Source organism: Pan paniscus, chromosome 15 (genome assembly GCF_029289425.2).
Source record: "Pan paniscus chromosome 15, NHGRI_mPanPan1-v2.0_pri, whole genome shotgun sequence".
Classification (NCBI taxonomy): Eukaryota; Metazoa; Chordata; class Mammalia; order Primates; family Hominidae; genus Pan; species Pan paniscus.
In genome coordinates, this window is record NC_073264.2 from 89118325 (window position 1) to 89136021 (window position 17697).

Below are 17697 nucleotides of genomic sequence, written 5' to 3' on the forward strand. Positions count from 1 at the left end.
GGCTTCTGCTCTGTCCCCTTACTGCTCTTATCAGACCTGTGCTCACAGCAGGCATGACTTTCCACTTACAATCCCTGTGCTCCAATCTTATTAATAGCTCCACTGCCCCACCTCCCCCACCCATCCTGCTCCCACCACCACACTCCCATCAGCATACCTCAACCTGGAATTGCCCTTGAGTACCTAGCTCTGGCTGCAATAGATCTTCTCAATCTATGCCTTCTCCACGCCTACAACTACAGATTAATTAAAATATGCCATTATTGGCTGGGCGCAGTGGCTCATGCCTGTAATCCCAGCACTTTGGGAGGCCGAAGCAGGCGGATCACAAGGTCAGGAATTCAAGACCAGCCTGGCCAAGATGGTGAATCTCTGTCTCTACTAAAAATACAAAAAAATTAGCCGGGCGTGGTGGTGGGCACCTGTAATCCCAGCTACTCAGGAGGCTGAGGCAGAGAATTGCTTGAATCCGGGAGGCAGAGGTTGCAGTGAGCCAAGATGGCGCCATTGCACTCCAGCCTGGGTGACAGAGTGAGACTCCGTCAAAAAAAAAAAAAAAAAGCCATTATTCCAGTGAATACATTAGCTTACTGACGGGGGTCAGTGCCCCCCACTCTTCCTCGATTGTCTAATCCATCTTTCATGACTTGTTTTTCCCCCATATCCCTTTACCTCTCAATCTTCAGTTCTTTGCACATGCTATGCCCCTGCCTTAGCAAAGTGGAGAGTTCTATCCATCCGTTCTTGAAGATTCAAACTACACATCACCTCCTCTAAAAGACTTCCCTAATCAACCCAGGCAGAGGTGTCATCTCCTCTGTGCGCCTTTTAAGAACGCTGTAGGTGTATTATTCCATTATTTGACACATTCCAAATTATGACACATTGTAATTGTCTATATCTGACTTTATAACCACCCTCCCCAATACAAAAAATCCTTTTGGGCAGAAAACATTATTCTCTATCCTTATATTATAACCATACACACAATGCCTGACAAACCAGTGTTGAGCAAATAAATGCTCTATGATTAACTGAATGAAGAGATGAAAGAAATGTATTGAACCTTATCTACTTAAGAACATAAAACATCCAATTCAAAGAAAATTTTTTTCTATAAACATGCATGTGCAAGTATCTTTTTTGTATAATGACTTCTTTTCCTCTGGGTAGATACCCAGTAGCAGGATTGATGGATTTGTGAAAATATGGAAATAGCCCAAATACCCATCAATCAGTATGAGTGGATAAAGAAACTGTGGTGTATGTATACAATGGACTACTACTCAGCCACAAAAAGGAATGCATTAATGGCATTTGCAGCAAGCTGGATGGGATTGGAGACTATTATTCTAAGTGAAGCAACTCAGGAATGGCAAACAAAACATCGTATGTTCTCACTCATAAGTGGGAGCTAAGTTACGAGGATGCAAAGGCATAAGAATGATACAATGGACTTTAGGGACCCAGGGGGAAAGGATGGGAAGGAGGTGAGGGATAAAAGATTACAAATTTGGTTCAGTGTATACTGCTCCAGTGATGGGTGCACCAAAATCTCACAAATAACCACTAAGGAACTTACTCATGTAACCAAATACCACCTATTCTCCAAAAACCTATGGAAATAAAAAAAATTAATATAAAAATTTTTGAAAACTTGAAATAAAATACTGTCCCAAAATTATATTTCTTAGAGAAAAGATACATACAAGAAGACAAAAGGAAGTGAAAAGTAAACTAGAGATTAGCTCCACCTGAAAAGTGAAACTGCCATTTTTTTTCCAATGGCAGAAGTTATTATTCTGTTTTTCCTTTCCTGAAAAATAGCAATTACAGTAGTTACCTCATAGGTAAGGTTGTGAGAATTAAATGGAGATAAATAGGAAAAGTGGAACAAAAATAACACAATTGGCAGATGTTACTGCTACCTCTTTGCTAATCACAAAGAGAAACATGTACTATAACACACTCCAATAGAAAACAAGAATTAGAATATATGCCATAAGTTTTGACAAAAGACAAAGAAAAAAAGCTACATTTCTTGAAGTTCTAAAAATCTAAAATGATATAATTGTTTCATAAAATTTATCAGAATTCCAAAACTAATGAATTTTGAAATAGAAAAATTCAACGCAACTCTTTAGACAAAGGTAATTCGGGGCTCACAAAGAATTACATATGCTTTAATATCAGGAATATAAACATTGTTAAGATTTTGCTTGAATTTTATGTCACAACCAGCAAAATAAATAACTGTAGTATAAAAAATATCGTGTTTCCAACACAAATTGCCTACTATTTTCTGTGTTTGGAACCATAAGGAATTATTCACTAAAAAGTTAAAAACAGAAAGATACTAAAGTTGTACACACCTTAATATAATTGGCATTATATGACCTCTCATTCCAAATCTGCAAAACAAAAAGTCAAAAAAGTCTGAATTGAAAGTTACAAAATGTCAGAAACTAGATTATCGTTACGATGCCATTTCTCTCACCATCTTTCATATTATCTGATAAGCCATTTTTTAACTTTATGGGATATCCTGCCATAGAATTTATAGATAGTTATAAGATAGCACAACTTTTTAAAAATTAAAATATTATTTTTAAAAACCTTAAAATATTTAGTGGGTATTTTTCAAAAAGTAATTTATTCCAAAGATTTTCAACAATGGAATATTCATTAATTCATTCAACACATACTGACAGTACAATGTGTGCCAGAAACTATACTAGGCATTGGAGAACTAATAGACAGGGAAACTGTTACAACAATTATGACAAGATCCCTGAAAGCCAAGTATTAATATGTATACTGTATAGAAGGCATATTTTTAAGCATACACAGAGAATCACAGCAATACACTAGTCACAAAAGCAACTCTGAATGAGGATGGATAAAAGGAACATATATACATCTATTAGGTTTAGAGTCATGAAGCATGGGGTTTTAGAATTGAAAGAACTTCCATAACTCCACAGTTGAGAAAACTGTTAATAACAAGAGATGATTCTAGAATCCAGGTGCAGGTCTTTTTACTCCAATGATACAGGAAAGAGTTTATCAATGAACCTCCTCATCATAGCATTTGTTATCATGAGTCTAAACAAGATGTGAATCACCCATTACTTGTGACTGTAGCATAAGAGAAAGCTATTAGACCAAACCTACATTTAGTCTCACTACAGGTTATAAATGTCCTGACATTTAAGAAAGTTCTCCAGCCAGGCGTGGTGGCTCATTCCTGTAATCCCAGCACTTTGGGAGGCCGAGGCAGGCGGATCACGAGGTCAGGAGTTTGAGACCAGCCTGGCCAACATAGTGAAACCCCGTCTCTAATAAAAAGAAAAAAAAATTAGCTGGGTGTGGTGGCGGGTGCCTGTAATCCCAGCTACTTGAGGCAGGAGAATCACTTGAACCCAGGAGGCAGAGGTTGCAGTGAGCCAAGATCACAACACTGCACTCCAGTCCGGGCGACAGTGTAAAAAAAAAAGGAAAGTTCTCAAATATAAACTAATTTTTCAGTCATAATTTGGAAAAGGATAGCAAAAACTAGTATATTCTTTCTTCTGACTTCCTGCAGCCCTTGGCTCATCCTCATGCCCTGTATCATCATGTAATATTGCAGTTTATATGTTCCAGCATCTACTTCTCTTACTGAACACAAGAGCTTATTAATCTTAGTAGCCCTCAAATATTACAGTCACAGTTCCTGCAACACAGTAGGAACTCAATAATTGTTTGCTGATAATCTAAGTCATGATTGCATGAAAATGTTTAAGTATTAGTTTTAACTGATGGTATATTAATAAGCAAATGATTATGGAGACTCACTATGTGTGTGTTAAGGCTCTGTGGGGTACGATGCAGCCTGGAGCATGCCTCCACCCAGCCAACAGACAAGCTGGACATGATATCATTTTTCATACTTTTCAAATCCTTAAAAGGTGTTAACTACAGTTTGTGACAGGTGAACGCAGATTTCAGCCAGCCTGCCAAATCTGGCCCATCATCTGTAATTTTACAACTTGAGAGCTAAAAGTGTTTTTAGTTTTAAACAGTTACATTTTAAATGGCTATATATTTACCTCAACATCCTCAATATTGCCTTTTGGCCCACAAACCCAAAACTATTTATGCTCTGGCCCTTTAATAAAAAGTTTGCCAATCTTTGGCTTAAGACAACAAGAGGATAAAATGAGACTAACCCATAAGCTGTATAGGAAACACAACACTGTTGTAGGAACCAGAGAAAGTAGGGAAAGCTTTGAAGGAGAATTTGAGTTGGGTTGATACAAAAAAAAAAAAAAAAAAAAACCCAGCTCAGAGGAAGGAGGTATACACTCAACAGTTTTCAAAAGTGGGAACACTGGGATGGGCAAAGGGGAGCAATTAAAGGTCACAGGTACTTAGTTTGTGTTATTATCAGACACCATTAGAACAAATTAGCCTCATGACATACAATGGTTAGTCAAAAAATACCACAGAATCAAATTATTTTTTAAATTACAAATAAATGTCCAGAACTGAATCATATTTTAAATATATTACTAACTCCAATATAATCAATTTCCAAATCATGGTAACGCTTGGCGCCCACAATCCAGGTCACGACATAATAGGCAGTCAGCTGAAGATTGACATAAGGCCAGTCGAAACCTTTTCCCAGCCATCCAGGGAATGACCATGGCAACCCTGCAGAGAGAAGGGAGGAGGCAAAGGTAGAGGAGGTATAACGCTGCTGGCGCTATTGAAAATAAAACAAATTTTTTTTAAGAAAAGCATTCAACTAGCAAAAAACCAATACAGATCTGACTAAAGGAAAGTTTATATACCATATAAAAATTATTGAAATCCTTTCCAATCTATAGACACTATAATTCCTTATTGATCCCTAGAGTCAGGTCCCATAATTTCAAATGTTCTTTCCAAGAAGAAGAAAAATAACAAATACAAACACCTCTCTCCAAGACCCTTACCAATAGAAAGAAATGTACCATATGTTTTAACTTAACATGTCCACTCACTGTTGGAATGTTCAATATTCAACTTCTGTTCTTTGAGGTCAAATCAAAGAATTCTAAAAGGCTTATGCCAAACTACTCCTTTGAGTTATGTATAACACAAATTTATCATTCAATTGTACATCTTCTTACAATTTAGGGTCCTTAAAATATTAATCAGTCAGGCAATCTAATTTAGCAAAACTAGTTTGTTCTTATATCACTATAAATGACAATGACTCCATAGAGAAATATACCCTTGTTAAGTGATACGCATCAAATAAGTCCATATTCTTCCAATAATCCTGATTATGTTTAAGTAAAAAAATGAGAAGAGTAGAAAAGTACTTATTATAATTCTAAATTTAACTTGCTACTAATATATTAAAATAAGCTCAACAGTTAAGTTCCTCAGCAATAAATATATTACCAAACTAGTTCACCACTGAAAAAAATAAAAATCGAAATGACAAAATGCTTATTTTCTAAACTCAGGAGGAACACCCAAGTGTATTACATAAGAAATGTGACATTAAAGTAATAGAATTCTTGAAAACAATGAAATGCTAAATGCAATCCGAAGGCCTACCAAGTCTTTGTTAGGACATGGTTTAGCATGCCATATTTTCTACATTTAAATGAGGTCTGACCTTGGAAGCAGTCTAGTGGATATGTGCTGAATTCAGTGATGCTTTTACTGCTCACAGCATTTCTGGAATCTCTTACAAAAGCCCATTTATAAAGAACATACTTACTCCTAATTTCTTTTAACTTAGAAAATATTACTTTTCATTAACTTGATTGTTGAGAAAATTATTTTTTAAATAACTAGAAATCAGGTCTTTAAAATGAATCATTAATTTCATTTAACTTAGTTTGAATTTAAGCCTGTTTCAAAAAATCAAATTCATTTCAAATGATGAAAGTATCCCATCACTCTGGATGTTTGAAATACTTCACAAGCTCTGTACACATTCTCACAGAACCGTGAAATGTACATAGTCCCATTTAAGCAACTAGCCAATGATCCTCCCAATAGAACCTAAGCCCCACAGGTGCAGGAATTGGGGACGGGATTGGCTTCCTGAGTCCCAGAACAGTAACCAGCACATTATTGAAGTTCAAAAACTAACTAATAAACAAAAAACACTTTTGTATGTACCTTTTCTAAAAATAGGGTTCACTACTACATGCAATATACAATTTTGTAACTAGTTAGGTGTACTACTGCATGTACTATACATTTTTGTGAATAGTATTACCCTTTTACAAGTACTGATGACAGATCTTGTGAAGGAAAGTAGTTTAGCATCATAGGAAACATGGAATTAGGTGCTAACACCGATTTTGCCATTTACTAACTGTCTATGACCTTAGGTCAGTGGCATAATCTTTCTAAGCTTCTACTGCTTCTTCCTGTAAAATGGAAAGAGTCATGCCTTACTCCACAGGTATTATAAGGATTCAACATAATATACAAGGGCAAAGAAAGGATCACCCCTGGCACATGCTTTGCTGCTGGTAGCATACTGGTAGCATTAATGACATTATGAGTACTTCCGTATTAATAGAGATTCCACCAATACGATTCAGAATTTAAAAGTTAAAGGAAAAGAGACTGAAGAAGCATTGCAAACTTCATTTCTTACCAATGAGTGTAATATTGGGATTCCTCTTCTTAGCTTCTTTCATCAACCACCACTCATATCCTCGGAAATAATTCTCATCTAGTGCATAGTGCATGTGGGAGGGCTCAGTGCCGTCTGAATAGAGGAGAGCAAAAATGGAAGTAATGATCCATGAATGGTACTTCCTAGGACCATCTCACTCCCCACCCCCACCCCAGACACACACTTCACAAAAGCAGTATTCCAGTTCTAATCCTGAAGTTGGGGAAATCATAATCTTACACAACTAAAGGATGGATGATAAAAGCATATCATTTCATCCTTTTTTCATTATCTTAAGCATTGTAAAAGTCTTAATAAAACCACAACCTTCTATTACAAGCAGTACTGAGAGAAATGTTATCACCTCATATAACTAAAAATTCCCAGTATTCACGCTTCTGGGCTTTTGATCTCTCTGTAGTTTTCAAATCCCCATGTCCAACTTTAAGTTCTGATTACCTCAACTTTCAGCTTTTCAACGCTGGATATGAATCCCTGGACTCGTGAGCCCTGTTCTCAGAACCCACACCTTTAGCCTATAATATGTCTTGATATAGGAAGAGTTTTGAGAAAAAAAAAAGGAATGAGTATACATATCCACTCTAAAAATAACAAAATTCTATACTAACATCTGCAGTTAGTAGAGGTTACATTGTCTTAGCACTGAGGTAGGTAATTGCTATCAAAGTCCTCGTATATTCCCACAGTTCACCAACATCTGCCCTTGCTAAGTAGGGCCTTCCGAGAGGCCCTTGCCCATTTCTTCTTAAAGGTAAACATCAGAATTCACAAGAACTGCCTGTTTATGTATCTCTACCTCTAATTTAGCTTCAGCAAGTGAAATTAGCCCATCATTGTCAATTCTGCCTAAAAGGTTTTAACAGTAAAACGCAATAGCTTGAAGAAAGTTTCTGTTATGGGGGTTTCTTTTGTTTTTGCTTTGCACTTTTTCTTCAACATAAACACTAATACCACCACATAGACATATCTGTTCAACAAAGAGTTACTTCCAAATCACTAGCAGGAATACAAGTAATACTCTAGAGTTCATTATAATGGAATCTGTTCTGTAAATAATAAGCTATATCTAATCATAGAGAGAATTTCTTTTCTTCTTCCTGGAAACAAAAGGCCTATAAACTGCCAGTTGATAACATGGACTACATAAAGCCAATCAAAATAGTGACAATGAAGACTGAAGATTTAGTGATTAAAGATAAGTTTTGTTTTTAAAAGAAAAAAAAGCTGTATCTCTGAAACACTGGTTACATACATTTTTACCACATATTTTAAGTTAATAACACTTTTTTTGTTCTATACGAAATTAAAATCTTTCTGACTGCTCAATAAAATTCAAAACTGTCCCTATGCTCTGTCCTGTATATATAGGTTTTAGAAAACTGTGGATTTGTTTACTACCGATTACTTCAACTAAATAAGCAATTTGAAGTTTGAATATTGTTTTTGATGGACCAGTCATATTCTATATAATATTTTTAAATAATTACAGTTAAAAAATGAGGAAAACTCTAATAAGCAACAATCAATCTCAAAAGTGTTGGTATTGTTTACACATATTCTGAAATCACAGTCCATATGCTGAGGTATAGATTAAAATGTTGATGGGAGAAATCCTATCTCCCAAATTCTCCTACCTGTTGTCTGCCCATCACCACCTATTTCCACTTTTAAAATATGCAAAGAGGCACCAAAATTCGGCTGTGAAAAGAAGTAACAGTATTAACATAGTGTTGTATTGTATGAAGCTTCAAGACAATTACTAATTACTGCCTTAGGTTTTACAGACGCAAAAACAAAAGCAAAACTTCAAATAGCAATTTATTCCAAAAGTAATGTGCCATTTTTTCAAAAACTAGAATTGTGAGGCTAATAAATTCTATAGTGAAATTCACCATCCAATTTCTAAAATATCACAGGTACCATGAAATAATTATGTTTTCATTACCTTAAAGAGATAATCCAATATCTGAGAACGATAGGGCTCTGGGTAATTTACTAGAAGTCGGGAGGTTGCCTAAAAAAAAAAGTTTTCAAAAGTATGAATAAAAGAAATCCAATCATGAATATTTGTCTACAGTGTTCATGCACACCACCTGGTATACACATATTTAGCCTCAGGCAAGGTCAGGCTGAGGAAAAGTTCCTCACAAGTTGTCTGTCTGCCCTTTCTGTGCCAATCATTGGGCAAGTAGGGCTGCTGTCTGTCCTACAGCTAAAAAGTTCTCTTCTTCTGGCATGAGGGCTAACTGGGAGGTAAGCTTGCTAACCTCATGATCACAAACTTATCTTGAAACTCAGGTTTTCTATCTTCAGACCACTTGGCAACAATATCTCAGGACTAAAATGGGAGGGATGAATGTCAGGTAACTTTTCCCCTTAATATCTTCCGGAAAAACATGACAAGCAGCAATGCTGAAAGGAAGCACTACTTTCCCCATCCTCATAAATTCTACCTGTTACTATTAAGAATAACTAGCAATAATCTCCAGACCAGGCTGTACTAAGAAAACTTAACACAAGAGTGGCATCAGAATGCATGGAAAGACAAGGGCAGACAGCGCAGGGACCAATACTGGATCATGCCAGGACCATGGCATACAACTATTTGAAAAAAGAAATCACAAAACCAGTAATTGACCCATAATCTATCCTTTGGGAGGCAATATAAGCAAAAAATAAATAAAAAGAGGCCGGTTTTTGGCATGAAACAGTAGCCTCAGGCTTGTAAACCAGACAGTCCTAGGTTCAAACTGCTGACACTTTGCCAGGTCTATGTATGATGGTTGGGACAAAATACTTTTATGGGGTTCAACTTTCTATTTTATATTCTCATATATGCTACCACTGACATTCTGGTAAGTGCCCATATCTACTCTGTCACACCCAAAACATCCCCAGTCCCTACCAGTGAGGCAAAGACCCATGGAGCTGCTCTCTAGCCACTCTTCCCATCTACCTCAATATATCCCAAACCAAACATAGCACTTTTGCATGTATCTGCTCCTTTTCCTGAACTTGCTGTCTCAGTAACCAACACTTGCCGAAACCATAAACTTGGGCCACCTTTTGTCCAAACTTCCCATGTACCCTCAGTCACCAAGATATCCTTAATAGCTCTCAAATCCCTCCTCTACTCTTCAACCCCACTGACTTACCTAGGCTCTCCTCACTTACGAGAACAGCATAAGTGGTCTCAGGACATCCCCTCTGCCTCTCCCTGTATTCTATCTTCCATGCTACTTACGAGAGTAACCTTCCCAAAATACAAATGTAATCACGAAACTCTTCTGTGTAAACATGCTAAGACCGTCCCTTTCCCAAAAGCTTTCAGGATAAAGTTCAAATTGCTCAATTTTGCACCCAAATTCCTTAATTATTTGGCTCCTAACCCTGATACTTTATCCCTTATCACTCTCACACCTTCTATCTAGATGTATCAAACAACGTTTTCTATTCTTATGCCTGGAATGCACCCCACATCCTCTCTTGGACAACTCCAATTCACCTTTCAGCTCAAATTCCACCTCTGGAATTTGAAGGAAGGATGCCTTCTGGCCCTGCTCACTGATTTGATGTAAGCGCCTCTCCTTTGGCACCAGGTCCATATCTTTATTACAACACTTTGAACCCTGGCACTCCTTTACTTTTCTGACTCACCTCTTAGTTCCTTAAGGACATGGACTGTATCTTATTCAAGTTTGTATCCTCATTCTTTGTTATTCAATAAACACTTATTAAATATTTTATGGGTCTTTTGTTGCACTGGTACTGGCAACATAAATAAGAGTCTTTGAGTCAAATGGAGTTTGTATCCTGATTTCATCATTAATAAGCTATGTAATCATAGGCAAATTATTGTAAAGTGGGCTATCTTATTCAACTGCTGTAAGACTAAAATTAGATGTACGTAAAGGACTTGGCACATTACCTGGCACATAGTGAGTTCTCAATAAAGGCAAGTGTTATATACACAAATTTTTTAAAATACATATTTCTCAAAGAGCTTACAACCTAGCAAGGGCTCCAATATTAAAATAGGCACTCTAAATGAACACTGTATAGGCACACTAATATATCCTTGACCCTAGGTAAACAATGCTTCCTGTCCTACACTAAGCCATTAAAACTGTGCGTTTTGCGGTCTAGGGTTTCTTTTGCCCTCTCTGCACTCCCACATTTAACAGAGAAAGTATCGGCTTTAGGCAAACACACCAATCATGTTATTGCAAACCTATAGCCGCACCTAACACAACAGCATAAGTCAAAGGCAATATAACCAAATGTTAAAATGCACCATCTAGCAATAGCAAATCATGGGATTACTAACCACACTGCCTGAATGAGGCCTGGAACTGTTTACAGGCCCAGGAAAAAGCCTTGGGGACATTTCATCATTCAGTGGCCTTGAAATAACTTCCTCCTCCCTAATCCCTGAAAATGGTTATTAACCAAAATTAGTAACGTGCAAGACATCATCCTAAGTACTTTAGGTCTATCCTCACGGCGCTCCTACCATGCAGGTATAACTGTATCCCAAAAAAAGAAAGTGAGGCAGAGAGGAGTTATAATAGATAACCCGCCAAGGCCATACAGTGAAGTGGCAGAACCCAGAAGACACTCTTGGCAATCTTCTCTTTAGTCTACATTCTTTTTGTTTTGTTTTGCTTTGGTTTGGTTTTTGGGTTTTTTTGTTTGTTTGTTTTTCGAACGGAGTCTCACTCTGTCGCCCAGGCTGGAGTGCAGTGGTGTGATCCCGGCTCACTGCAACCTCCGCCTCCCGGGTTCAAGCGATTCTCCTGCCTCAGCCTCCCGAGTAGCTGGGACTACAGGCGCGTGCCACCAAGACTGGCTAATTTTTTATATTTTTAGTAGAGACAGGGTTTCACCGTGTTAGCCAGGATAGTCTTGATCTCCTGACCTCGTGATCCGCCCGCCTCGGCCGCCCGAAGTGCTGGGATTACAGGCGTGAGCCACCGCGCCCGGCCCTACATTCTTAACTACTTACTGTACCATACCGCTTTCCCTCTCTGACATGAAGAATAAATGACAGCACTCTAAACACTTACTGCCACAACCTGGGCTAGGGACCGAGGACTCCACAAAGAAGTTTAAAGTGGTATGCAAATATAATGTTGCAAGAATTTTCATTATTTAGTGAGTTCCTATGAGGAGTAATGAACTATATAGGGATACTAATAATTGTATATTCTATCAGATTAGATAGGAGTTTCCTACTTTGAATTACGAAATGATTCTTCTCATCTTAGTAAGTTTAAACTGGGCTTAATAAACCTAATGGAAACAAAGACTTCCATTTTTCGGTAAGCTCTTACCCTAGATATAGTATCACAAGTAAAGCTATAAAAAAGATGGGGCCTCACTCCATGAAATATTGGCTGTTTCAGGTTTAGCCCAAAAACATAAAAAGGAGAATAGTAGTAGCAAAGAATAAATGCATTAACTCATCGGCCCACAGGTTTTCCCTGAAATACACAACAGCACGGCTGGAGAGATTGCAAATTAGGGAATGAAAACATAAAAATCAAAAAGGATCAGCTAACTCCAGGGGGAAAAAAATTTCCCCTAGCAGAAGGTTATATCTTGTGGTCACATACAGACCAGGTCATCCTTGCAGCAGGCATTCAAGCTTGTTCTGAGTTGAATGTAAGGATGCAAGCTCCATCCAACTCAACCCCAAAAATCCGAGTTCAACCTTAACATTTTCAAGAAACATTAGCCCTAGATGTAATTTCGGATACAAAACCAAAAAACAAAAACCTTCTCACCCAAAGGTCGGCCACCATGAAGCCCATGGGCCCAGAGGGAGTACCCGGTAGTTTCAGGCCGCTCGCTTATCTTCCTTTTAAAGAGACCTTGAAGCACCAGTCCTGCCTCCAAACGAAATCCTATTCGGCGCTACCCTTTCTGGAGGAGCCCATCCTTACCCTGCACTAACAACTGCACGCGACTTACGACTCCACCACCCACCAACTCCCCCTAAAGGAAGAGACACAGCCAAAGCATCCCACTGGGGCGTTCTCTTTCGCACACGGACGCTCCCGCACTCCCTGGCCCTTTCTGGAGCGACGCTCCCCGACTGCCATCTCCGCGATGAAGACAGCCTGTGCCCCACTGCCTGGGACGAGGGTTCCAGCCCCGGCTACTTCACTACTTAGACCTGTCACTTTACTCTCTGCACCTATACTCTCTGGACCTCCGGATCCTCATTTGTTCAAACCTAACTGCCTGTCTGGTTCGTGTTAAACGAGAAAGCACCCGCCCCAGCCCCGCAGCGGGCCCGCCCCAACCGCCTGCTGACTGGCACCCTAGGGGAATGCGGCGGAGAGTGGAGCCGGTGGAAACGCAGGGCAACGCCGCGGGGGCTTGTGGGGCTGGCCCCACGGGGCGGGCTCTTGCCGCCCCCCGCGTATCCCCGCAGCTTGCCGCTCACCCCGCCGCCGCTGACCGCGCCGATGCCGTCGAACTCCCGGCCCAGCCCGTCGGAGTCGTCGAGCACGTACGCGCCGCCGGGCGCCAGCAGCGCACACAGCAGCAAGGGCACCGCGGCGCGGCCCGCCGAACCCGCGGCGGCAGTCATAGCTTTCGCTCGGCGTTGCCAGGAAGCCGAGAGTAGCCACTCAGCCATTGTGTGGGTCACATGACTCCGGCGCCCAGGGAGGCGGGTCCCGTGGCCGCCACGATAGATACGGGCAGGAGGCCGCTGATGCTGACGCCGCCGCCGCCATTTTGAGTGCGGGTCAAGGGCCTCTGACGCAGCTGGCGGAGTGTTGAGGAAAGAAGCAGCGAGCTTTTTCTTATCGCTCGCGTGTCTGTGGTCAGCTACTGGATTTCACATGTACTTACTGCTGGCTTCTCTTCCGGCGTCACCTGGGGGAGCACTTTAACGCAGGGAAGGTGGATTCCAAGGTCCGCCAAAGGAAGAGGGCCATGAGTGGCCCTACCATGGCTCTTCCTCAGCATCTCAGGGAGTATCTACCTCGTGCGAGGACCAGGCTTGGACCCCAGGTCCCGATTCCATTGTCATCTTGGTGGAATCACTTTGCTTTTGGAGCCTGAGTTTTCCCTTATGTGAGATGAGGCGAGAAGAGCAGCAGAGTGAGGGACTGAGAGAAAAGTTAATAAGCACTCAGTACATTTGAATGCATTCCACAAGTGGCAAATAGCTGAGAAGGTTCTCCAGTCTGGTAACTACCCCAGCATATTCAAAGCTTTTAGCCTTGAAGGAGTTAATAATATACCACCTCAAAATATGCTGCTGTGGCATATTGACTATTTTAAATTAAAGGCACTTAAAAACAGCAGGTGCAAGATCACTGTCATGGATATTATGTGTCTTAAAAGGAGGAGATGAAATTCCCATGTGAAAGATGTCTTCCCTATAAAATAACATTGTTATCTTCAAGGACAGAAAGTTGAAGTCGAGGGAAATGTGTCCAAACAAAATTTGTTAATCCCTATCTTTCTAGTCGCTTCTTTACCCCAAGCCCCTTCGCCTTATCATGTTTCACAACTACTATTTTTTGTCCATTTCACTCTATAAGCAATTGGCTGTTAACTGCTGCTTTAGGTCTTTTTTTTTTTTAATGAGGGCCCCCGTGCTATGTAAAATAAACATTTGTGTGGTTGTCTCCTGTCAGTCTATTAATATCTTAAATCAATTTAATACTAGGGCCATGCTGGGACCCTACAGGGACGAAGGTGAAATTTTGCCTCCCCTACAATTTTATAAACTATCTTCCACTGTCAGTTGAAGTGATTCCAGACAGGTAACTCTAAATTGGTAGGAAAGTTGTGAATTGCCCTGAATTTCTGCCACATCCAGCACTGTCCTGAGATTTCTGATTTCCTTGTTATTGAAGTAAATTAAAGAGACTCTGAAGAGCTGCAGAGAAAGATTTTCTGATCCCCAAATTTCTCTTAGCAGAAGTATGGAACTGGTTATCATTGCCTACACAAGCCCCTGAGATACCACAATGGCAAGGAAAAGACCCAGAGACTTTAGGACCTGTGGGATTTGTCTGCAGAACCCTATTTGGAATCTGATTATTTTGCCCCTTAACCACAAACCTAAATCTAAGTTTCAAGAACTCAATTATACTTGAAGGTCAAAGCTCTGGGCAATCCAATAAATATGCACATTAAGAACCCGATATCCCTGGGTTCTTAATGTACATTAGATATGTTTGTTCTTTCTTTCTTTTTAAATTGACTCTACGTCTATCCTGGTTTACTAAGGACAGTCACAACTTTTGTCTAAACATAATTACTGATAATGCTCCTTTCACCCTCAGTAGTCTTCTGGCTTGGATCATTTAAATAGTCCCCTGTGTATGAACCACTTATTTTCTTTGGTTTCTTCTTTCCGCAGTACAACACGAATCTGAACTCTCTGCCTTGCCACTGCAACCAGTTTATGATGCAAGTCAGTAATTTTCAGTTCTGTGGATTTACTGTTACAGAATTCACTCTGATCCATTTGTTCTAACACAGTATTTTAAGCATGAGCTGGAGCTCCTGTGGATACAAGCCATAGTAACCATTCCATCAAGTGAATGTTAAGCTTCTCTTACCAGCTCTTAACAAGCGCATAAGACCCACTTAATACCGTGACTAGATGGGAAATACCAAGGTGATGACAGAGGAAACTACCTTACACATAAAACTAGGAAGTTGCATGATGATGTATGAATACCCAGCATACACCATCCTGTAGCACGTCATTGTGAAACGGGTCAGTGGTCAGTGGTCTCGTTGTCCGAGGTGTTATCCAAGCTTGTTGTCTCACAGCCAAGAGAATTAAGGAGTGTGGACACCAGAGTGAGGTTGAAGAGAAAGTTCATTATATGAAAGAAGAAAGCTTTCTTTCTTTGCCATTTTGCCACTTTTACAGTTGAATCCAAAAGCTTTTATAAGAAACTCCTCTCATCTCTGTAGCTGTTTGCGTAACTTACTTGTAAAGCTGTCTGTGCAGCTCCCCTTATCTGTGCAGCTGTGGGTATGTCTTGGGTAAGGATAAAGTTCAGCTTCTCTTGTTTGTGTAACTGTGGGTTCTAGGTAATCACCCTCTCCACCCCCATGCAAGTTCCCACAGAGCCCACCATGTATGTGCCTGAAAAGGGGAAGAAACTTTTTCCTGGGAACCTGCTAATCACACAAAGAACAAAAGGCTTCTATGTTGGGCCTTCCTTTCTTATCAGGGCAGCTGTTGCCTGAGTTTTCCCCAGGCCACTCTATGTGTGCCTGTAGCTTGATTTTTCAGGCTGTCTTTCTGTTTAAAAGAATTTTACCAAAGACCAACTTTAGCTGTCTGCCCAACTAAGTTTTCCCTTTTCTCGTCCCTCAATTGCACCTTGTAGTTGGAATGCACGCCACAAATATTTGAGCAATGTGTGAAATCTACAAAAGAGGAAGCATAAACTCTAATGGGAAAGGTAGCGTCACTTCCAGGAAGTCCCAGTAGTTCCTATTAGTTCAGTTACCAAAGAAATTGCTTACCAGATAAATATTTTTTGTTTCTAATTTCTGATCTATATTCATGAGAGCAGACATGAGGTAAGAAAGTTTCTAATAAAAGGCCAATAAATACATGCTGACAGAAATCCTTGGAGTGCTGGGCACGGAACTCAAATGTGCTCAAGATGTGAGATAAAGAAAAATGACAGTTACCCCACAAGTGATCATATGCTTAGCTTCCCTTGCGTCTGTGGATCAGGGTCAGTGAGATAAGACGGTAAGAAAGGAAGGTCCCAGTTTTCAGATTTTAAATGAGTTTAAAAAGTAATGACAGTGTTTCTCTCTCTGTCTTTTTAATCTGAAACACTTCAAGAATTTGCATGTCATCCTTGCTTAGAGGCCACACTGATCTCTGTAACATTCCAGTGTTTGTAAATGTGCTGCCAAAGGAAACATGATGATTTTTCTCTTAAATAACAGGTGTTTCTAAGTATCACAACTATACTTCAGCCACCCCAAATCTCTCCTTTTTCTAAATAAAATAATGTGATCAAAATCAAATAGTCTCTTGAGAAGGATCAGAGATCTTGCCTTTTAATGAAAATTTATTGATAAACTCTAATAGCAGTCTGGATTTTTTTTTTATTTCCCCAAGACTATCATAAAACAGTATGATAGCAGTCTGTTGTCTCACTTCAGGAAAAGGCTTTACTTTTATAAATCAGTCCACCTCCCCTTCAGTCTACCATTGATGGGCATTTAGATTGATTCCATGTTTTTGCTATTAGGCTGTCAGAAATTCCAGGGCAGAGGCCAAGTTTATTTCTTCTTTGTATGTCTTAAGCACAGTGCCCAAACTGTGCTAAGTACTCAATAAATATTAGTTGAATTGAACTAAAAGACAAATCACTGAATGGTCACATAAGGGGATACGAAGAAAGAATTATTTACAAAAGGATTTGGAAACATTTCTTAAAGTAGGAATCCCCTGGGACATAAGAGTGTGGAGTGTTTTCTTGAACTGTCCTGTAACATCTGCTATATTTTTTAACTTTTATTTTAGGTTCAGGGTGCATGTGCAGGTTTGTTACAAAGGTAAATTGCATGTCCTAGGGTTGATGTACAGATTATTTCATTACCCAGGTAATAAGCATAGTACTCAATAGGTAGTTTTTTGATCCTCCCCCGCCCCCCATCCTCCACCCTTAAGTCGGCCCCAGTGCCTGTTGTTTCGTTGTTGTTTGTGTCCATATGTACTCGATGTTCAGCTCCGTCTTATAAGTGAGAATATGCAGTATTTGGTTTTCTATTCCTGTGTTAGTCTTCTTAGGGTAATGGCCTCCAGCTCCATTCATGTTGCTACAAAGAACATGATCTCATTCTTTTTTTTTTTTTTTTTTTTTTTTTGAGACAGAGTCTTGCTCTGTCATCCAGGCTAGAGTGCAGTGGTGCGATCTCGGCTCACTGCAATCTCTGCCTCCCAGGTTCAAGCGATTCTCCTGACTCAACCTCCTGAGTAGCTGGGA

At 39.7% G+C, this 17697-nt stretch overlaps 1 protein-coding gene and 1 non-coding gene across 5 annotated transcripts in view; both read right to left on the reverse strand.

Annotated features, from left to right (window-relative positions):
* Nucleotides 1–14639, reverse strand: part of GALC (galactosylceramidase) — a 61472-nt gene extending 46833 nt beyond the window's left edge. The window contains exons 1-6 of one of the 4 annotated variants that reach the window (XM_003832737.6): nt 13562–14639; nt 8643–8711; nt 8332–8395; nt 6656–6769; nt 4559–4698; nt 2373–2411 (exon numbers count right to left, since the gene is read on the reverse strand). In XM_003832737.6, the coding sequence (XP_003832785.2) occupies nt 2373–2411; nt 4559–4698; nt 6656–6769; nt 8332–8395; nt 8643–8711; nt 13562–13678 (543 nt within the window). In that variant the 5' untranslated portion in view covers nt 13679–14639. Of the gene's footprint in view, nt 1–2372; nt 2412–4558; nt 4699–6655; nt 6770–7135; nt 7158–8331; nt 8396–8642; nt 8712–12483; nt 13463–13561 lie in introns of those variants that run through there. The other 3 variants (XM_003832736.6, XM_034937962.2, XM_063596353.1) reach the window with 3 other exon arrangements.
* Nucleotides 14640–16523: 1884 nt separating this feature from the next.
* On the reverse strand, nt 16524–16627 carry LOC112437032 (U6 spliceosomal RNA). The gene has a single exon (XR_003025705.2). It is a non-coding gene; the product is annotated as a U6 spliceosomal RNA (small nuclear RNA).
* Nucleotides 16628–17697: the final 1070 nt, after the last annotated feature.